Genomic DNA, 21,849 nt, shown 5'->3' on the forward strand with positions numbered 1-21,849 from the left:
GCACATTAATTCAAACCATTTTTTTGTTTTCTGAAGAACTGCGTGTGTTGCTCTCCACTTTAACGGGTTCAAGTCAGAAGTCCAGCCCATCTTGCGTCCAATTGCTTGGGAAAGCAACAACACAACAAGCACCATGATTTGAGACATCATCCATAGCCCAAACTGAGAGAGGAGTTAAATTAAGACCTTGTCCAAATCCCTGACAATAAGCAAAACTGATAGTGATGCTTCATTCGCAAACACTACTTTGCTTCAGTCTGCATTAGACCAGCTCTGATCACAAAACTCAAAATGAAAGAGCGCCCCCATAAGGACTGCACAAGATAAGACCACTAGTCAAATCGAGGCTTGTGCAGTCCAGACATTACTTCACGAGGTCAAAGGTAAGCTTCTTAAACAGGAAAAATAACAACCGATTGTGGCTGCAATCAGCAAAATATACTACTAAAGAATACACCTGCAGAACCACTGCTGCTGGAGTAAAATGTGTTTTTGTATCGAGCAGGCGAGATTCAATTTATCTTGCTGAAATCCCTGTTGGCCGGTGTGCTGACACATATACTGCACTCAGCAAGTCCACACAGACGCACAGGACTGCAAATCTATGGACTCCAGGCAGAACCGCTGACCTAATGCAATCTGAAACCCATCTAAGACAGCTTACTGAATAAAATACGAAATAAGACAGCATAAGGAAGACGTGTGTAAAAACATAACACTTTATACAAGTAAACTTCAATGAATACACAAGTACTTTACAAATACAAATGCTGTTATCCCCCCTCAGAGTTATTTACACGTGTTCCTGACCCGACATCAATACAAAAAGACATATTTATGACTGAAAGCCCCAACGTTAGATGATTTACATACACGGAGGGAAAGTCTTGATTTAAGTCAGTTGGTTACTGAGAGCAGGCCAATGTAAACATACTAACAGCCAAGCTGAGGTTCGACTCAACTGACTAATGGTGACACTGTTCATAACTATGTGTAAGAAAAACGGAAAGATTTCACAGATGTGTTTTCAGAAATGACTTGTTTTTCAGCACTGACAAATTTTGCTTTCTAATCTAAGTTGGGAGGGGGATACTTCCCACAGCTGCCACCATGAAATGGCTGCATCGCAGGATAGTTTTTCTATCAATTTATTGATTTTGTACCACTTAAACATTTCACACACAAGTACACGTCCCTGTCCATCCATGCAGCTGAACTTGTGTGTATGGTGACAAGAATTCGTTTAAGGGGGGTTTCATGATACAAGCTAATGTATTCGATTCTTTTACAGAGAGGGAGCATGTATCAAACTAATGGTAGTTTGCCATTTCTACACCACTAAAGATTGAGTTTGGTTTGCTAATCTTGATTAAATGCTTGAATAAAGGGATATTTACTGACACAAACAGCAAAGGGACAACACCACCACAGCTACTAAAAACACTGGGGAGGACACACATTCATTTCGACTGATTGAACATTATGAATAATGTTGAGCCGATCTGCCAAAAGAGTTCCCGGCAAGCCAGATGAAGTGTTGAAGCTGATGGCTGTTGTGATCCAAACGCACTTGATCCATGACCTTAAGGATGTGATGTTAGACGCTGTATAAACAGAGCATGTAGCATGGTAGAAAAAGAACAGGGAGTGTTTGGCGGCTCGGTAAAGAGTTCAGAGTGAAAATGAGCCGTCGTCCTGTGGTAAAGTCATGCTTGGCTCCTAAAGAAGGAGCATCAGTTAATAAGCTGTAAAAAAAGAAACGAAAAAAGAAACGGATTGGCCATAGTGTGAGGGCCACTGGCAGATTAACATGAAACGTGGTTAGCTTATGAGTGTTGCTTCAAATTGTAAAAAGCTCAATCCAGACAGTCAAACGGTGAGTTCCTGGATTACAAAGGGTCAGTCTTTCCAAAACTAAAACGAACCAGAAAGCAGCCCTATGTTGTGCGCGGGTACGTCCTCTTCCTATGACTCTCTAGCTGCCACCGCTGGGTTTGCCGGGGGTTTTGGAGCGCATGGCAGCCCCAGTGCGGGTGTTTCCTTTGCCCTGCTGGGGCTGCGGGGTGGCTGTGGCCTGCTGTGCTGGAGACTCGGAGACGGTGGCCGCCGCGGCGCTCTGCTGCTGGGCAGGGCTGTGTGGTGCTGGGGTCTGGATTTGAGGGGAGACGGCTGCTGCTGTAACAACCTGCTGTTGGAGGAGCTTCTGCTGCACCACCTGCGTGGCTGCGGTGGTACCTGCGGGGATGACTTGCACCTGGGCCTGTGCCGAACCTGCTGCGGGTGCTGCCTGCGTCAGGGCCACTGTCTACACACACAAACATCACTTCAGCTGTCAGAATCAGGAGTTAGGATATCTTGTAATAGTCGCAGAACTAGGACTGCATGAAAATAATAATAATAAAGCAAAAAAAAAAAGTGTATATATATATATATATATATATATATATATATACACTTTTTTTTTTTTGCTTTATTATTATTCACAAAATGAATTTGACATGAACCGAGAGAAATTAACCAATAGAAAACGTGCTCAGTGCTCCTGTAGTGCACCCTCTCGCGGCTGGAGACAGTAATGTTTTCTCTTGGTTCGAAATAAATGCGACTTAAAGTACAGTGCGACTTGTTTTTTTCCTCATCATGACGTATTTTTGGACTGATTCGACTTATACTCAGGTGCGACTTATAGTCCGCAAAATACGGTGTGTGTATATATATTCAAAGAGCGACATAACTGGGACATTTATTGTTTATATTTATTATAATGTATTTGTTGTCACTTTTGTTCAGTTTAATGCATCCTTGCCAAATAAAAACAGAAATGTCTTTTTTTATTTTACTGACCCCAAACATTTGAACAGCAGTATAGGTATTATATATATATATATATATATATATATATATATATATATATATATATATATATATATATATATATATATATATAAAGTAATGCAATCAGTGAAAAGGGAAAGTCATTGCAGAGGTGACTTAATGTTGACTTTAAAAAGGCACCAAATGAATTTAAGCAATCAAACACAAAGTACACCAAACACTGAAACACTTACCTGTTGAGGTGAGGATACTAACTGCTGCTGAACTATTTGAGGAAGTTTAGCGACCTACAAGCAAAAAGGAAAATCACTACAAAGCCAAGCCGGGCACCAAACCACACACAAAGCACTACGTGGCACTGCAGATCAAAATACTTCCAATCTGACCACACTACATGTCAGACTGTGAACTTGTGCGGATGCTGGCAGTGAAAGTCTAACTTCTACCTGTATCTGCTGTGCTGCAGTAGGTTTCTGTGGCTGTGCAATGGAGGTGAAGAACTGGGTCTTAATGCCAGGCTGAAGTTGAGTGGTGGCAGTGTATGTCACTTTCTGCTGCTGTTGGGCTGCGGTCTGAGCGGCCTGCTGCGCGCCCAACTGAACAGAGAGATAAAGAGACAAATGAGAGGGGGGCTGACGGGACACTTACACAAATAATGCTTCATTACAAATAAATCCCACTGGCTGTCTGGTACCTTCTGCTGCACTGCAGCCTGTGTTTGCTGTGGCTGTGCTGCCTTCTGGACTGCAGCCGCTTGAGCTGCTGCCTGCTGCTTTTGTCTCTGCAACAGCTGCACCTGGAACGGGTGGGTCACCACTGGACCACCTGCACAAACACACACGCTTTAGTCTACAGTAGCCCCTAAAAGGTTGTCACTGACACTGAGACTGTGTGGGCGAGTAAAGAAAGCAAGCATCTCTGCTAGATTCATGTTCATAAGCAGTGCAAATAACCAGTCTTGTGCAGGTCACTTCAGCTTCTGTAAGCCTCTGTTTGATAACTGATTAGGTTTAGGGTGAAGTTACTGAAATCTCTAATCTCTTACGTACATCGTGCAAAACAAACTAAATAAATGAATAAAAAGGGGATGTTTAATACATTACAAATTGAAGAATAAAAAACAAAACAATTTAAGACTTACATCATCATGAGTTACAAAGTTTTGGTAGTTTTTTTGTTCTTAGACAGTTGGATCGATGAAAGATTGCTCAAATTCTTTTTAATGAAAACAAGAGAGGTCTGTTGTGACTCGCTGAAGTTTGCCAGAAATGGTGAGTGCGGTATGATGTCATGCAGTGTGTACCATGACTCGTCCGAGATGATATTTTACAGCAGATTGCTCAAGTTATCTGGTGAGATGTAGTATAAGTAGCTACTAATTGTTAATATAAGTAGCTACTAATTGTTAGCTTTAATTCACTGGGGCTGTCACTAGCGACTATTTTTATATATTAAAATCTAATAATGTATGTAAATTATAGACTAGGCTATGTTAACTGATAAATGACCCCAAACGCCGTTTAGTTTAGATTGGGGTTAGATTTAGTTTAGCGTTTAGTTTAGATTTAGATACATTCAGCAAATTAAATTCATTTTGAGCGATGGAGCTTGTTGGGAAACCGAGAGGTCTAACAATATCACCTTCCTGACGTCCTTTTAGAACAGCATACCTGCGCTTTAATCATCTGGACATCCTGCACTCAGCAAGATGTGTCACTTCTGCAGGCTGCATCATACTCTGTGCGATAAAGTGTCTTTTTCTAACAATAATTCACTCATCACCAAATAAAACTCTGAAAAACCTGAAAAAGTGAAGACCTGATTATTTCAGGAGCCTTATCACAAGTCCATTGTTTTTGAATGTCGGTGCTACTTCTGTTATATTTTCACACTTAAAACAATAATTTGGTATTCCTTCCTCTTGTACCGTTTTCCTCTTTTATGCTCTGATATAAGCCACCTGGCAGTTCTCTCCCAAGTGCTTCCACTGCTGCCAGCATTAAGAGTATGAATCAGTGGGCTATAAAACACTTTTAGTGCCAGGAAGTTACTTGTCTTTTTTTGGTTCAATATACTAACCTATTGATCAAAAATGGCCTTAAACACTTTTTTTTTTTAACATTCAGGAGGGTGTACTCATATTTGCAGTACAACATTTCCAAAGAACCCTAACATGCCTTGTAAGTAAAGAGTAATTGCTGAATTTGTTATGTTTTAAGGGGGGTGTGCTCATTTATGCTGTGCACTGTATTTCATTCTCCTAGACTCAGTCTGTACCTGCTTTCTGCGCTTGCCCGATGGCAACACTGATGCCGGCCACAGTTACGGGAAGGGTCGTGACTCCGGCGGAGGAGACCACAGCAGGAACGGAGACGACTGGAGGTGGTTTGGTCAGAGTCACCTGCGGAGCCTGAATGGGTCCTTGTGCTTGGACACGTGTCTGAATGAAAATATATATAAAGAATTAATGTGCATTCAAGTGTATGTGAAAAGGTTAGTCTGAGTGTGTATGCATGTGCTTACCAGTCTGGCCACCTGTAAATTGGTGACTGCAGCTCCAGTCAGCACAGTTCCTGCTCTGGGCGCAGTGACTGCTGTTATCTGAGGGTTGGACGCAGCCGCAGGTGTGGTGTGAACCTGCTGCTGCTGCTGAGTAGATGAAGCCTGCTGACCTTGAGCTGCTGCTACCGCCGCTGCAACCTGCTGCTGCGCCATCTGCAGCTTCTGCTTCTGCTAAACATATATTATATCGGAAATAAATCACTTGAAAACTATTTTTTTAAAGATTATTAGTTCATATATACTCACAAAGCTAGAAATATGAGATAATGTCTTTGTTAAGATTTACTAATGAACTTACTAAACCTTACCTAATCGTTAAAATGTTTTTATGTAAAATGAAATGCTTACAATTGTCAGAAAACGTTCAGTTCATATGATCTTCATTTGTTGGTCTTTGTTTGTTGTGTAGCATCTATTTACATTTTTTAACAAATAATTTAATTATGTGTTCATGTTTTTGCAGTAGCCAACCTAAAATGTAAACCATTCATAATTTGCAAATGTTTATAAATGATTACTAATCATTCGTACCTTTATGAGCAGTCATCCCAATGTCGAAAGACCTGAATCTACCCTATTCGCGTGTCTTTACAGATCATTTATTAATCATTTGTTCATGGTTTTGCAGTAGCCAATCTAAAGTCTAAACTATTCATCACCTTTATAAGCACTGAATGTAACAAGTTTTGTGTGAAGGATGGCTGGTTAAGTTTAGCTAAACGCTTGCTAAAGACATAACAGACTAATTTTGGTGCAAAAGATGTTTTATTGCCTCAACACATCTTCCATACTAAAGAATGTGTGTACCTGCTGTGGCTTTCCCACTGCTTTGATCTGTGGAGATGTCGCCTGTGTTTGTTGCTGCTGCTGTAACTGTTGTCGGAGTTGGAATTGTTGGAATTGAGCTGGCGTGAGTGGTTTACTCTGAGAGAACTGCATGCCGGGAGCTAGAGAAGCAAGAAAACTGGTTTAAGAATAAAACAATGCTAGACGAGCCAGACAGATATGAATGCCAAAAGAACAATGCGGAGCGGGAGTCTGACTCTCTGAATCGATTTTGCCACCAGAGAACCCAAATCACGCACTGGCTTCTCTAAGGATGGCATTTGGTCTACCTGGAGCAACCAGCGTGCGTGTTTGGGACTGACCCGGAGTCAGATTAGTGGACACCACAGCTGATGCGGTCACTGGGGTAACAGCTCTCACGCTCTGACCCGTCGCAATGGCAACGACCTCGGCTGGGGCAGCCGCTGCAGGTACTGCTCTCTGCTGAGTGTGAACCACCTGAGCCGTGGCCGTTCCTGCCGTCTGTTTGAGCAAACAAGCATTTAATAAACAGGACAGAATGGTACAAAAATCCAGATCAAACTGACTATATCTTGTATTCTACACTTTCAATGCTGACTTCTGAACCCCACACAGCAGGTTGCAATGCAGGAACTGATGTGACAAATCAAATCAGCTGTATATCTATATATATCTGTGTAAAAGGCAGTTTTTCAGTTATTATGTGAGCTGTATGAGGGTGGACAGAACTCACAGGAATGACAGGAGATGCCAGACGCTTGTTCGCCTGGAACTGACCAGGAGGAACTCCAGCCACAGTGTTTACGATCACGTTTCCACTCACTGTAGCTGTCGCTGAAGTTTAAACAGAAATATACACTTATATAAACAGCAATTCACTACTGGATCAACAAGTGTACAGGTGAAGCTTGTGTAATGTGATAATACCTGGCTGGATACTTGTGCCAACTGCAGCGGACTTGATAGCTCCAGTCTTGGGAATCAACAAAACCCAAACAAGATCAACATATTATACCTTATATAATATATTATATAATACACCACTGTTCAAAAATGTGGGGTCAGTAAGATTTTGTTACTCAAATTAATACTTCATCAATACATTTTGTTATTCATTAAGGACACATCAAACTGATCAAAAGTGACAGCTAAGACATTTCTACTTTTACATAAGATTTCTCTCAAAAGTTTTCTTTCTATTCATCAAAGAATCCTGAAATAAAATATCAAGGTTTTCATAAAAATAATGAACATCACCACTGTTTTCAACATTCATGATAATGATAAGAAGCACCACAAAATCTATACAGAGGACTGGGGAAATGGCTGCTGAAAATTCAGCTTTGCCATCACTGGAACAAATTACATACCATATATTAAGACAGAAAAGAGTTATTTAAAGGGGGGGTGAAATGCTATTTCATGCATACTTTTTTTTAGTTTTTTTACACTGTTAAAGAGTTGGATTCCCATGCTAAACATGGACAAAGTTTCAAAAATTAAGTTGTACGTTTGAAGGAGTATTTTTGTTCCCAAAATACTCCTTCCAGTTTGTCACAAGTTTCGGAAAGTTTTTTTCGAGTATGGCTCTGTGTGACGTTAGATGGAGCGGAATTTCCTTATATGGGTCCTAAGGCACTTCTGCCGGAAGAGCGCGCATTCCCGTATAGCAGAGCACTGAGCACAACAGACATTCACTGATCAGAGCGAGAGCGTCGCGAAAAGTCACAAAAGGAGTGTGTTTTTGGTTGCCAGGGCAAGACAACCCTGCACAGATTACCAAAAGAGAAACAGCATTAAGGGACCAGTGGATGGAGTTTATTTTTACAGAGCATCGACGGAGTTGTGCAAGTGTTTTTGTTTGTTCCCTGCATTTCGAAGATGCTTGTTCACAAGGCCCAGTTTGACGACGGGTTTGCGTATCGTTTATTTCTTAAGGATGATGCAATCCCAAGGAAAAAGGGTCACGATTGTGTGTTGGAACCGCAGGCGGTGAGTAAAACGGCTTCAAATATCTCTCCCTCCTTGTTAGTGCGTCCCCTCCCATGCCGAGACCCAGGTTCGAGCCCCGCTCGGAGCGAGTTGTTGCTGCTGCTGCTCTCGTTCAGTTTCAGCCTCTGGATCTGATTCTGGATCATAAATAAACGGCCGAATCTGACTGTTAGCCATGGTTTGTTTTGGATGATGGTTTTTCCCTCACGGTAATGTCACAGTTTCCACATCCTCTCAACGCAAAAGCCTACTGGCGCTCGTGATTCTTTAGCTCCGCCCACACATCACGCCTCCAGTCGGTCGTGTTTTTCCGGGAAAAATCAGTACAGACTATCTTTCTCTTATGAATATAATAAACTAAAGACTTTTGGGATTTATGAAGGATGCAATACTACTCTATAGGTACTCAAGATTAACTGGATATTGAGTGAAAACGAGCATTTCACCCCCCTTTAAAGTTGGAATAATATTACCATTTAAACTGTATTACTTCATAATAGTGCTGTTATTTGTTAAAATAAACAGCCTTAGTAAGTATAAGAGACCTCTATCACAAAAAAGAAAAAAAAAAGAAAAAAGAAAATACTTATATTACTTATAATAACATTTGGAACAGTTGTGTACGCATGAATAATATAGCAGTCATATACAAATGATTTCATCTTGGGTAATCTAGAGCTAAATACAAGTGGAAGTAAGGTCAAGTGTGACATTGAACATGCAGTGCTAAAGGAGTCTAACCAGTACAGCGGTGTTGGGGACTGCTGCTGCTCCGGGTTGGTTGGGCTGGGTCACTCCCGCTGTCTGAGCGGCCGCTGCAGTGGCCTGAGGCTGGGCTTGAGGCTGGGCAGCAGCTCCCTGAGGCTGCGCGGCTCCTGGGGTCTGCGGCTGTTGCTGCTGGGCTAACTGCTGAGCCCTCTGCTGTTCGGCTAGTGCCTGCGGCAGCGGAGTCCAGAGGAAAGGAGACAAGCTTTAAAAACTGAAAAATACAGGTGATTATATATATACACTTTTAAGTGGTTTGTTAACTAAATCTCACCTTCTTCTCTTTAGCTATTCTTTCAGCTCTCTGAGAGGCAACCTGGATAGGAGGCAGAGGCTTGTCATAGCTTATCCCACTAGAAATGACAAAATAAATGAATGAATGAATGAATGAATGAATGAATGAAAGCCACAAATGAATATAAAATGTGCCTAAATATGTACACTATATTAAAGACTGTATCAGTCAATATATATATTTTTTTCATTAAATGATGAATTTCAGTTCACTGGTGAATATTAGATTACTTCAGTTTTTTTCTCTAAAAGCAGAGCAGCACGTCAAGAGTCAATACCTCTCAGCCAGCACAGAGGCATGTTTGGGATTCTTCTGGAATGGATTCATGCCCAGTCTAGAAGCAAAGGCATGAACAAAATTAGTTTGCTTGTGTGTTTACTTTGACAAAAGCATTCTGTCACAATCTAAATGCAATGCCCGGGTTGTTTTTAAAGATGTTTGTGTGTTGGACACTGCCTGCACATACAGTGGTTTTATTGGCGGGCTCCTCTTGCTAGCAATGATTTTCATCAGCTCAAAGCGGTTGTTGTATAGCTGGATCTGGGAGGCGTTGTCGTCCTGTGTGTAGATCTGACACGTGCGCAGAGGACGACTATTCTTGGACTGCGCAAAAAAAAGAAAGTGTTACCAAAGAAACACCTAATAATATGTACCGATTGGTTTTTGTTTAATACCTTATAAATGCTCTTGGTCTTGTTCTTCTTAGGGTTAGCTTCATATATTAGCTGTGGGACAGGTTGTATACAATTATGTATATCAAGGAAAATGTTAAAGGAAAATAAATCATAGAACTCACAACCATGTGATACCTTGCCCTCCTCTCGGAGTATGATGACATTCTCATAGCGGTTGCGGCATTGTTTCGGCGAGCGGTAAATTCTGCTACAGGAGTTGACCACATCGCTCACCAGGTCCCAGTTAGGAGTGTGCGCTGGAGACACGATGGTCAGGTTCAGAGGAAGTTCCAGTAACTGCTTCACAGCCTGTGAATGCAGGGAAAAAGAGAGAATTACCACCTCAGCTTATCCATTTCACACACAGCTGTGTGTTTATACACTGGCAGTGATAATGTAATAACATGTGATGAATCAAGTACTTGTAGCAGGGCCCAGTCTTCACTGATGAGCCACTCAGGGTTGTCCTGCCCAGCCTCCATGGCTGGTTTGAGCAGAGAGGGCAGTGGTTTGGCAAAGGGAGCCTGTTGCTTCAGAGAGAAGTTCTTCTTCTGGTCTTTGCCTTCCCGCCTTACTTTGAGCAGACTGGCCTTATCAAAGAGAGAGCGCGGAGGAATCACGGATTCTCCATGCCCCTTCTTTTTCTTACGTCCCAGAGCTGACGAGAGGGGGAAGAGGGAGAGAGAAAAAGACCAAATTAGGCATGCGTAGAACAGTAAGTTCACTTGAAAGCGTTTCTTGAGCAGTCCAACCTGACGGATCCATGTGTCTCTTGCGCTCTTTACGGACATAGACTGGGGGCAGTTTGGATTCGGGCATAGGCGCAGTGTCATACATGAGGCAGATCACAGAGTCAATGTAGATATCGTTATCATCCTGCGGAGGAGTTGGGGGAGTCCACAGCTGCAGAAAAGAGCAACAGAACTCAACAAGAATTTTAACCACAAATCTAAATAAACAAATAAAACATATTTCACTTGAATTATTTTTTTTTTTTTTTTTAAATCGGCTGTTTTGTACTCTTTTAGATTATTGGCTATGGAACATGATTTTTTTTTATATCACATTACATTCATTAATTCTCATAACAGCTATACAACTGTAAGATATAAGACTTGTAAGATGTAAATAAAAAAAAATACCTTCAAGTTGAATTTTTTTTATACATCACAGTAACAATTGTACTGCATTTAATTTAAATCAAATTCTACGTAAAATAGAATGCAATAACATCAAAATACAAAAAAGAGACTTAAATCACAATGTGCTATGGACATGTTTTTGGGAGATTCACCCAAAATTCACTCCCTCTTCCTGTAATTCCCTTCAGGAATGAGCTTTTTTTAAACTTACTGGCATTATTTCTGTTTGTCCATCCTCATTCTCGAACACATACTCCTGTAAAGATGAAGGGAACAGGGTATTAAATCTACACAACCCAACATCACTTCCTTCTGAAAAGCAGATTCGAATCTATTTGTACCATGTTGTATGCATCCTCTCTGCTGTAGGTGAACAGATCCTCCTCGTCTTCCAGGATCATTTGTTCTTCTCTCTCTACCTTTAGTTTCTGTTGCTGCTGCTGCTCCCAGCCTCTCTTAGCAGCTTCCAAGCGCTCCTGTAACTCACACAAACATGGATTTAAGCCGTCTGGATTTACAGGGCAGGCGTAACATGTATTGTAATATGTGCAAATGTTTCATACCTTTATAACCCGTTCATCCTCGCTGATGTGCAGGTACTCCAGATAGTGCAGTGCGTATCTCTCAATGGGAGTCAGCTAGACAAAACAACACAAGCTCTGGTCAGTACAATTATTATTCAGCAAGGACAAATTGTTCAAACGTGACACTAATACAAAACAATAGTGTATAAAGTTAAATCAACAGAATTTGCATGCTAAATAACACAAAACCAAACATTAATGGTTGCAAACGTACGTACAAGAACTGAAATGTTCAAGTAACATTTTGTATAAGCTCACCTGCTCCATGACTGCTGCCAGCTCCTCTATCTGTGATGCCTCCTCTCTCACTCCATCCTCTACAGCCATCACTTCTTGTCTTCCCACTTTCTCACTTTTTGTGTCTAGCTCCGTTTCCTCCTCCTCCTCGTACTGGGTTTCCTGTCGGATGGTGTTCAGGGCCTGGATGTAGGGTCTTGCCACGTGAGGGGGGATGGATTCGGATGGCGATGGCTCCTGGTGGAGAACCACAAACTCCTCCACCTTCTCTCCAGAACCAGCTTCAACCTCAAACAGATCCTGAATAGTGCGCTGTGAATGTCCAGCACATATTTATAATATGAGCATCGGGCTGTGAGCTGCCTCGACGTCTACTGGGACACAACCTCATGACTGGCAAGGTTATGAAACAGTCCCTCAATGTCAAAAGTACCAGTGATTGCATGACTGTAAAAGAGTGTTTACCTGGGTTAAAAAGGCTACAGTGTAGTCCATGCCCTGTGCAGCTACCTCTCTTATAAGGTCTTTAGTGCCGTTCTTTAAGAGCTTCTCCTCAATCGAGTTCCCGCTCTCCAACCTGAAAGAGCACAGCATCTATAAAAAAGCTGCCAAGTATAAACCTGACATGGAAGAACATTTCATTTGTCCACCAGTCTGACCTGTAGATGTGGATGTCTTTGGAGCGGCCGATCTTGTCGCACCATTCCTGTGTGCGCATGTCCATGCTGGGATTTAGGTCTGTGTCGTAAAACACCATGGTATCTGCGTCAAACACGTGGCCCATGGCTGAGCAGCAGCGATTGGTCAGGATGGTGCAGAAGATCTGTCTGTTGCGGTTAAACCTTTTGACCTGCTCCTGAAAGTGGTCGGGACATGAGGAACATGGTAAGTTAGGTTTTGTGTTTTCAATAAAAGGATCCAGATCAGATGTTTATGTATTGGTGTTGTTGATAATGCTTCACTGATATGTAAGCATCATTTGAGGCCCTGTGTGGAACTGAATCCAGCAGGGAGGGAAGAGCACTCGCTCATCTGCTCTTTTAATTACAGCCCAGAAACCCACACAGCCTCAGTCTGACATGGAGTTGGCCAGAGCAACAGAGAGCAATAGAGAATGTGTTACTCCATGTGTTTTACCTGTCTCTCCTCCAGTGACAGAGACTCATCCAGCCGTACATAGGTGAGGTGACGGTGGTCTAAGAAGGTCTCCAGTATATCCAGCATGCTGGTCATCTGGGTGAAGATCATCACACGTCTGTTCTCAGCGCTCAGTTTCTGCAGCAGGATGGACAGTGCCTCCAGTTTTCCTGCAAACAGATAAAAGAACATTATAGCAATATTTCTACCAATATACCAGTGTTAATTTGTACGTTTTTTTTTTTTTTTACAGCTGATTGCAGACCCTGATTGTATTGTTCATTTGTTTATGTTTTTCAATGACATTCTATTATGATGATATTATCTATCTCAGACAGGAAGTGGAATCTAAGTGGGCAATTCTAAACCAGAATAAGACTAAGAAGTTAGCCAGACCTTATAGTGATATTTATAGATTATATATATATATTTTTTTTTTTTTAAGAAGTATCTTATGTTCACTAAGGCAGCTTTTACTAAAATACATCAATTAAATAAAGTACTGTATTACAGTTTAAAACGTATCTTTCTTTTGAATACATTTTAAAACAAAATGTTATTTCTGTGATGGCAAAGTTGAATTTTCAGCATAATTACTAAAGTCTTCAGTCAAATGATTCTAATCATTTTAATATGCTGAAAAGTCATTTCTTATTAAATGTTGTATATCTGTAGAAAATAGCTTAGCTGCTTGATATGTTTGTGGAAACCATAATTTTTTGCAATCCTTTTTTCTAGGATGAATAGAAAGTAACAACATGTATTTGAAACAGAAAACTTGTGTTACACTTTAAATGTTGGTTGCACTTTATTTTACAGTACGTGTACTAACATGTACTTATAGTGTACTTACAGTGTATTTATCTAAGAAAGTCCTGGTAATACAAGGTAACTACATGGGGTAGGGTTAGGTTTAGGGGTAGGTTCAGGGTTTGTACCTAGTTACATAGTTATTGTAATTGCTATAACAAGTACATAGTATGTACATGAGGAACAGGACTGTAAAATAAAGTGCTACCTACATGTCTTTAGTGTGACTTAATTGATTTAAGGTGTCCTTGCTAAATAAAAGTAATACATATTAAATGTATTTAAAAACTTACAGACCCAACATTTTTGAAAGGTACTGTAAATTACAGAATGTTAGTTACATGATGGATAGAAGATACCATATTGCAAACGCATAATAACATGACTGAATACCAGCAGTATTTGTAAAATTTTAATCTGAAGGATTCTGTCGTGGTGTATACCTGAATCCATCTCCAACATGTGTACATCAGGGAACCTGACGACAGGAGGACAGGCTAAGTTACGGATCTCTGCGTTTTGTGGAGCGGACACTTCCTGTAGCCGTCGCCTGAATGATTTTTGTGCTAGGCTGTAAGATGGTGGAGGATTGGATGCATACAGCTGAGGGGGAGGGGCCACAGCAGCAGGAAGTATGCAGGAGAACCTAAAATATAACAGGAAACAGCATTAGATGACAAAAAGCTCACAAAACTGCTTTCATGGCAAGGAGTTCATGGTCACATCCAAACCTCTTCAACAAGGTGCCTGCTGCTGCCTCCTGCTCGGTGTTGGAGAGAATCATTGAGCGAAGGGGAGCAACCGTGGACACACATGTCTGCTGAGCCCTAATACAGCTGTCTCTGCCAACCCAGGACCAGCGGGAGTGTTGGGGTGCGGGGAAGGTTGGTGGAGGGTGTCCCTCATAAACAGAGCAGGCCTTGATCAGGTCAGAACCGTACATCACAGAGCGTGAGGACCGTCGCTCATTGGCACGAAATAAACTAGCTAGACACTCTTTCAGCCGCCTGTTTCTTTCCTCGCTTGACTCCTAAATAAACAAAAGACAAGGTTTAGTGTTCGCACCTATTTAACGGACTTCATCAGTTCCTTCAACGTCTTTCAAAATCACCTACCTGTGTTGTGGCGTTTGTTGTGTGTTTAGCATTTGTTTCCATGTCTGTGGTAGCTGGAGCGCCTGTGGTGCCTGCTTTAACGGAAACAGATAAAAACACAGAAACTTAAGTTTAAGTTCACTAAGACAGCAGCAGAACATCACATACTTAGGTTAGTGGTTCTCAACCAATGGGCCAGGAAAGATAGCTTGGAGTTATTAAAAAAAATTATACTAAATATGCTTCAAAAATTTGATATAGCAAAGGGGTAAAGATATGTAAAAATTGATAGCCTGAATGCACTGTAAGTCGCTTTGGATAAAAGCGTCTGCTAAATGCATAAATTAAATTTTAATTTTAATTTAAAGCAAGATGAGTAGCATCATATTTCTTCTCTCACCAACTATCATTTTTATTCAAGAAACAGAGTTCGCACGGAAAAACCAGAAATAAAAAAATATATAATAAAATCAAATCTTAAAAAGCTATGAAATTTATATGATAAATATAAAATTATGATTAGCTAAACTAAGCTCAAAAAACTTAATCCAGTTGAATTTTGAAAATAATAATGAAAATATTTTTTATTGAGAATTAAGCATGTAAACCCTGAAGAACATACTGTCCTTAAATCTTCTGAAATTAAATTATTATTAAATTATAATTGAATTATTATTAATATATTAAATTATGTAAATGTGTATATATATATATATATATATATATATATATATATATATATATATATATATATATATATATATATATATATATATATATATATGTACACATATACACACACACACACACACACTTATGTTGACTCCTAGTTTCTATAATAATACTAAAAAATTAAAAAAAGATTGGAAACAAGCAGGTAGTGATAGCTGCAATATCTTAGCCTACATGGGGTCCTTAAAAAAATGAAGGTGAAGAACCACTGATTTAGGTGAAGGTCGATCACTAATGAAAACAATCCGCTTCAGGGCAGAGCAGAGCTTACCTTGCGGTGGCATGGAGCTGGCAGGGGGAGTCGTGCCTGATGAGTTCTGGACAGGCACAGCCTGAGGTATGGTAGGCATCACCATGGGTGGCCCCTGTGGCCTGAGAAGAGACTGTCCAGGGGCTGACACAATTTGCAAGATGTTGCCTAAAGCAAGCAAATAAATGTATGAGCTTCACATTAAGCCATGTGAAGAGGATTGACTAAACACTCATAAAACCAGCTGACACGAGAGACTGGATATGGAGGTGAATGAGACCGAGAGAGGATGAATATGGGCTGGACATTACCGAGTGTACCTTGGAGCTGCAGGGGCTGGCCCGTGGTGAGCTGTCGCAGCTGACTTGGAGACAAGGTGAACTTGTTGCCCTGGAACTGCAGGGTCACAGGGGTCTCTGGCTGGGCAATACGACCCTGCCCAACCAACTGAGCAACCTTCACTACATCTCCACCTTCAGTAGAAAAAAACTCATGTTAAATGATTGTGCAAAGTGGCTGACATTTTGTCTCTAAGAAAGAAAGAACAATTTAGTCAGTTTCGGAGTGAGCAAGGAAAGGGACATGCACAACCACAGTGTGTTAAACAGGAAGAATCACACTTTTTCCTCAAACAAAACCTTACAAAAAAAGCCTGAAACAAACAAAATGAAACCAGACTGATTCATTTAGAGGAGCAAAACAACGTGGGAGAAAATCTTTGTAGTTTAAAAGGTTTTCCATGTAACAATGGTTACATGTGACATGGGGAGCCGGCCCACAAGCTTGACGCTCTTTACACCCACAGATGGACGACAAAATAAACGGCTCTGAAGAAAAGCTGCACTGAAAAGACAGGGAGGCAAAACCCTATTATAAAGCTTCTGGATCATCCTTCAGCTGTACTGCATGAAAAACAAAGCGATTAGTCAATTTAAATGCAGAAGAAAAAAAGAATAGAAAAACAGAATAAATGTGTCATAAAAGAAGCTGTGAATAAACTGAAGGCAGCGGGTGCAGTCCGGAGAAAGATCTGGAGGGTTCATGCTTGTTTGTGAAGGTTAAGGAGAGAAACCACCATAGGTCATCTGCTGAAGATTTTCTGCACTTTAAATCAGACTGGAAATACGCCATATTTATGGCTGAGTTTGAGATGATTTGAGAATTTGTGGTGGATCTCTGTATGCCTGTTTGCCCACTTCAGCAGAAGCCATACCGTAGTCTCTGATCTTCACTGCGGTCGTTTGCTTTGGAGCACGATAAGAAGGAAACAGGTGCACGAGGGACAGGGCACAAAGGAGAGGGCCTATCTGCGGTGGGTGATCATGAGGCCACTTACTAGGCAAGCGTGCCTGGGCCTGGGAGCTGAGTACCAGCCTTTGGGATACCAAACTGGGCTGGAGGGGGTGGGCGGAAGGGGCATGGGGGGCCACGGCAGACATAGTGGTGACCCCTGACACACCTGCAGCCAGAGGGGTAGAAAGGGGGTTAGGGGTGGCTCCTGTTAAAAGTGATCCCGATGAGCTGCTGATTGTGGAGGCTAAGAGGAAAAAGAATTAACAGTCTAATGGGGTTGAAGGATCATTTTTTTAAATCCTCTAAATAAAAAGTTTGTCCATGCAAGACTCGCAGCTACAGTGCCTGGGCATTGCTGGGTAAATGCTTGAAGTCACCATTAAATTTTTACTGAGAATTCTTATTTATTTCTTTAATGGAATATTGCTGTTGAAACAATGCAATAAATCACAGCAATTACCAAATGACAACAATCAAATCAATTCCCAAATGTCAAAATTAAGACACAACCTACATTTGAAATTGCATCGCAATTTCCATTTAATGTTGACTTTAAAGAAACGGTTCACCCAAAAATGTTCGGGTTCGGGATTCCAGTGAACCCTCAGAAAGCATAAAAAAAAATATGGAAATTACATTAATTTCATTTGCTAAAAGGCAGCATTCAAACAGATTTATGTAATGTATTATTTGAAATGGAAGTTTTGTAATCGTTACAATAAGTCCGGCGTCTCAAATGAAACCCAAACATTCAAACTAATTTTTGTAAAAGCACCACTAATGTTGACCCTTGTTTCACCCCGTTGTCTGTATCTGCCTATTCTTGCAAGTCTTCCAATTTTGGCTCAAACTTCAATAACCAACTTTATTTTCCAAAGTAATCGATCAACCACTGTCCCACACCGGGTAAACACCCTCTGCCTTGGCCTGTTACACCAGCCATGACCCAAACACTCACTGCAGATCTAGTTAGAAAGAGATTGATGGATCTCAAAATGTGTTTGATGGTGCCTGGGAGGCTATTTGTTTACACCTTTGGGAGAGATAAACCCATTAATGGCATGTTTATAGTAGTTAATTACAGATGTCACCTTTTAGTAAGATGGCAAAAAAAAAAAAAAACTATAATACACACAAAAACAAAAGTATTGATGTGAGCATAATTTTAGAAAAGAAGCACAACATCTACACCCAAAAGCAACTTTAAAAATATCATGCCAATTCACAAAAACTTGCAGATTGTGAAACAGTTCTGGGTCTAAGTGTGGGAACAGGTTTGTGTAAGAAGTTACAGAAGAAGGGGTCTTACCTTGTGCAGAAGTGGTTGTGGTAAGAGGTGCTTTGCCTCTGGGCTGTGTGCCTGGAGCTGCAGTAGCAGGGCTGGTAGTGGTGCTGGGGGCAGCAGTCACAGCAGTGGCACGGGGGGCTTGAGTGCTGCTGCTAGTCATGGGGACCAGTTGACCCTCTGGTTTAGTCCCATACTGCACTGGCAGAAACAACCTGAAATTACAAATATTCCAGAGTCAGAATCAATTCATATGGCCCAATCCTGCTGTACACGTCCAAATTATAATGAAATAAAACCAACAAAATGTTAAATAATTAATAAAAAAAAATATACCAATCATTTTATAATAAATATTCTTTCACAATGAGGTTATACACTAATGTTTAGCATGAAATAAACAAATTTAACATTTGCATTTGTATTTACTAGAAAAACAACTGTAACATGATTATTCATGCAACAAGAATGTAATTCTATGCGTTATTCTGAAGGAAGTGACCATTTTTGGTGTAAAAACATCAGTATTTTCAGTGTAATATTAATTGGTCTGTCTCAGATGTCCTGTAAATATAATTACAGAAATCAGTATGACTATGATAGGTTAGTGTTCAGAGCTGATAGGGCTGCACAGATGGACTGCACCTCATGGGTTTGATCTTGCATGGTCTGGGTCTGGCTGGTGGGTCGTGGTGTGCACTGTAGATCTCTTCGATCAGCTGTTTGCTCATTCTGAGTTTCGGCAGAGCCTCCTCAGCCTCGTAACGGGTCAGCTTGCCCTCATTACTGATCAAGTCAAACAGTGACATATCTACAGTCTGGAAAATAAAAACAAAACAGCCCATCATTCAACAAATGTTTTTATTCTATATTCCACATTCCAAGTGTTTATTTCTCTTCCTTACCTTCCACTGGTCCCGCTGCAGGGCTGTGAGCAGTAAGGATGGGGTGTTGTACTGCAGTGGTTGACATATATACGAGTTGTGTGTGTCTCTGGGCTGGATCAGGTCTGGATGGTTGCAGATCTTCTGCAGCTGCATTAGAACCTCCAGGACTCTGACAAAATGTCCTGTCTTCAGTGCTTCCTGTGCACTAGAGGGCAGCAGAAAAGCAAAATACCACTCAAAACAGATGAACTGGAAAATAGCTGGTTTTTAGGGTGGGTTCTAATGCCATTTCATACATTCAGAGGTTTTTTTACACTGTTAAAGAGTTGGATTCTCATGGTTAACAGGCCAGGTTTTAAAAAAAAGGAGTATTTCTGTGCCACATACACTCCTTCAGGTGAAAGTTTTTTTTTACAAGTAAGGCCCTTCATGATGTCTTGAAGGGCGGAATTCCTTGTACTGGCACTTCTCCTGGAAGAGCGTGCACACAGATCAACCACAACGAGAGAAAAGGGCATCATCAACGTGCTTTGTCCGGGTTACAGAAGTCATAGGCAGCGCTGCACAGGACTTGTTCAGAAATAATGTCTTCAGAGTAGTGTGCTTTTGGTTGTGAGGGAAAGATAACCTTTTTTTCCCAAAAGAACCCAGCTTTAAAGGAAACAGTTTACTGCAGTTTGATGCTGGATTTTTCAATGAAAGATAGAGAGGTTCCAGCGATAAAAGATACCAGTCATGAGCTGGAATTGCAGATGGTCAGTAAAACTGCGTCAAACTTCTGTGTTTTTTTGGCAATCGGTGAGTGCATGTAATGCACTAACTTTAACTTTCTTTTCTAAATTTGATCAAACTAAAGACTCTTCAGCGTTATGAGTGATGCAATACCACTATATAGGTACTTAAGTTAAACATGAGATTTGCAGAAACTGTGTGTTTTATGTCCCCTTTAAGATTGCGTTTGCCTGAGCGTGTTCTGTGCTGACCTGGGCTGGATGAGGATGTCCTCATACATGCTTTTTTGCCTCTTGGACAGACGACACTTGAGAATGTGCTCATACTTCTTAGGCATTTGCTTCTCCACGTCTCTCTTGGAACGGCGCAGGATGAAGGGCTGAATCACCTACAGCAGACAGGAGGAAAACAAAACTATGATTGTGGTGCTCGGGCAAGGTATTTAACCCAAAGTGCAAGATTCTGAGGTGAAAGTCACCAGAAACATACCCTGTGCAGTCTGATGACCAGTTTGTGGCAGTAGTCCTGGTTCTGATCAGTGCCGGGTTTGATGGGGAAGTTGAGGTATGGGTGAGTGATTCCAGGCAGGAGGAAGTGGATCATGGTCCATAACTCTTTCAGAGTGTTCTGCAGAGGTGTGTTGATTAAGAGGATCCTCTGCTGACTGTTGAGAAGATGCACATGAAAGCATTTATATTAAACAGCAATTAAAATTAGTCTAATGATGCAAATTGTATTTTGTGGTCCTTTGCGTTGTTTAAATGTGGCCGCTGGGCCTCTGAACTTGAGTACCTCTGCTGTATAGAAACCAGCTGCATTGTTCCTTACCTTTTTAAGTTGAAGATGGTCTCCCAGTGTTTCTGCGTCATGTTTTTGATGAGCTGCACCTCGTCTAGCACCAGGTGCCTCCAGCGCCTCCTCAGAAAGTGAGATTGATCTTTCAGCAGGAGCTTGTATGAAGTCACACACACGTGGAAGCTGTTGGGCTCACACCACCGCTGCACACATTACACAAATTACCCGGGAAAGTGAGAACAGACTAAAAAACATGGAAAAATGTGCCCACTTAATCATCAAGGATCTCGATGGCCTACAAACTGACTTAAACTATTTTGGGGAATTATCTAATGTAAAAAAAGCAACAGCAACAGGGGTGGATAGACAGTGGCAGTATGAGAGAGTACATAGCTTTCTCTGGTTCATACCGATCTCTTGTGTCTGCGCTGCTTCCTGCTGCCAAGGTACAGGAGTATCTTCAGTCCAGGACACCAGCGTTTGAACTCCATCTCCCAGTTCAGCAGCTTACAGGTCCTCACCACCACTAAATGTGGTCCCCAGATACCTGCCGCAACCACATGACAGCAGAATGTGTTGGATTTCATTCTTAAAAATACAACAAACATATAATCTGAGAAGAAAACCAGATATTATCATTTCTACAAAGGTGGCAAATGTGGTTGTTGGTGGTACCCTGGTTGCAGGCAAGGTGAGCAAAATAAGCCACAGTCTGTACAGTTTTGCCGAGGCCGGTTTCATCTGCCAGGATGCCGTTAAGGTTTTTGCGGTGGAGGCTTGAGAGCCACTCCACCCCGACCTGCTGGTACTCTCTCAGAGAGCCGTGCAGCAGAGCAGGAGGAGAGGAACGATTCTGAAGGGAAAGGGTTCATGAGTCATAAGACAATCAGACACTGAGACCACTTTGAGTTAAACAACTGCTCAACTGAATCTTAAATCAT

At 41.3% G+C, this 21,849-nt stretch overlaps 1 protein-coding gene across 8 annotated transcripts in view; it reads right to left on the reverse strand.

The window, feature by feature from the left end:
- Nucleotides 1-705: 705 nt before the first annotated feature.
- Nucleotides 706-21,849, reverse strand: part of LOC128018476 (E1A-binding protein p400) — a 32,280-nt gene continuing 11,136 nt past the window's right edge. For 2 of the 8 annotated variants that reach the window (XM_052603983.1, XM_052603979.1), the window contains 39 exons: nt 21,584-21,761; nt 21,319-21,455; nt 20,942-21,111; nt 20,603-20,777; nt 20,365-20,501; nt 19,400-19,586; nt 19,140-19,312; nt 18,519-18,709; nt 17,253-17,375; nt 16,228-16,389; nt 15,938-16,084; nt 14,956-15,029; nt 14,572-14,870; nt 14,284-14,486; nt 13,031-13,200; nt 12,553-12,749; nt 12,359-12,470; nt 11,915-12,205; nt 11,636-11,710; nt 11,414-11,548; nt 11,284-11,328; nt 10,683-10,833; nt 10,353-10,588; nt 10,066-10,239; nt 9,931-9,981; nt 9,723-9,859; nt 9,534-9,590; nt 9,236-9,314; nt 8,938-9,132; nt 7,132-7,177; nt 6,938-7,038; nt 6,513-6,705; nt 6,205-6,344; nt 5,359-5,568; nt 5,113-5,275; nt 3,530-3,660; nt 3,282-3,431; nt 3,069-3,122; nt 706-2,305 (listed from right to left, as the gene is read on the reverse strand). In XM_052603983.1, the coding sequence (XP_052459943.1) occupies nt 1,976-2,305; nt 3,069-3,122; nt 3,282-3,431; nt 3,530-3,660; nt 5,113-5,275; nt 5,359-5,568; nt 6,205-6,344; nt 6,513-6,705; nt 6,938-7,038; nt 7,132-7,177; nt 8,938-9,132; nt 9,236-9,314; nt 9,534-9,590; nt 9,723-9,859; nt 9,931-9,981; nt 10,066-10,239; nt 10,353-10,588; nt 10,683-10,833; nt 11,284-11,328; nt 11,414-11,548; nt 11,636-11,710; nt 11,915-12,205; nt 12,359-12,470; nt 12,553-12,749; nt 13,031-13,200; nt 14,284-14,486; nt 14,572-14,870; nt 14,956-15,029; nt 15,938-16,084; nt 16,228-16,389; nt 17,253-17,375; nt 18,519-18,709; nt 19,140-19,312; nt 19,400-19,586; nt 20,365-20,501; nt 20,603-20,777; nt 20,942-21,111; nt 21,319-21,455; nt 21,584-21,761 (5,979 nt within the window). In that variant the 3' untranslated portion in view covers nt 706-1,975. The remainder of the gene's footprint in view (nt 2,306-3,068; nt 3,123-3,281; nt 3,432-3,529; nt 3,661-5,112; nt 5,276-5,358; nt 5,569-6,204; nt 6,345-6,512; nt 6,706-6,937; nt 7,039-7,131; nt 7,178-8,937; nt 9,133-9,235; nt 9,315-9,533; nt 9,591-9,722; nt 9,860-9,930; nt 9,982-10,065; nt 10,240-10,352; nt 10,589-10,682; nt 10,834-11,283; nt 11,329-11,413; nt 11,549-11,635; nt 11,711-11,914; nt 12,206-12,358; nt 12,471-12,552; nt 12,750-13,030; nt 13,201-14,283; nt 14,487-14,571; nt 14,871-14,955; nt 15,030-15,937; nt 16,085-16,227; nt 16,390-17,252; nt 17,376-18,518; nt 18,710-19,139; nt 19,313-19,399; nt 19,587-20,364; nt 20,502-20,602; nt 20,778-20,941; nt 21,112-21,318; nt 21,456-21,583; nt 21,762-21,849) is intronic. The other 6 variants (XM_052603987.1, XM_052603985.1, XM_052603981.1 and 3 more) reach the window with 5 other exon arrangements.

The sequence above is a fragment of the Carassius gibelio genome, chromosome A8, assembly GCF_023724105.1.
Source record: "Carassius gibelio isolate Cgi1373 ecotype wild population from Czech Republic chromosome A8, carGib1.2-hapl.c, whole genome shotgun sequence".
NCBI classification, from domain to species: domain Eukaryota; kingdom Metazoa; phylum Chordata; class Actinopteri; order Cypriniformes; family Cyprinidae; genus Carassius; species Carassius gibelio.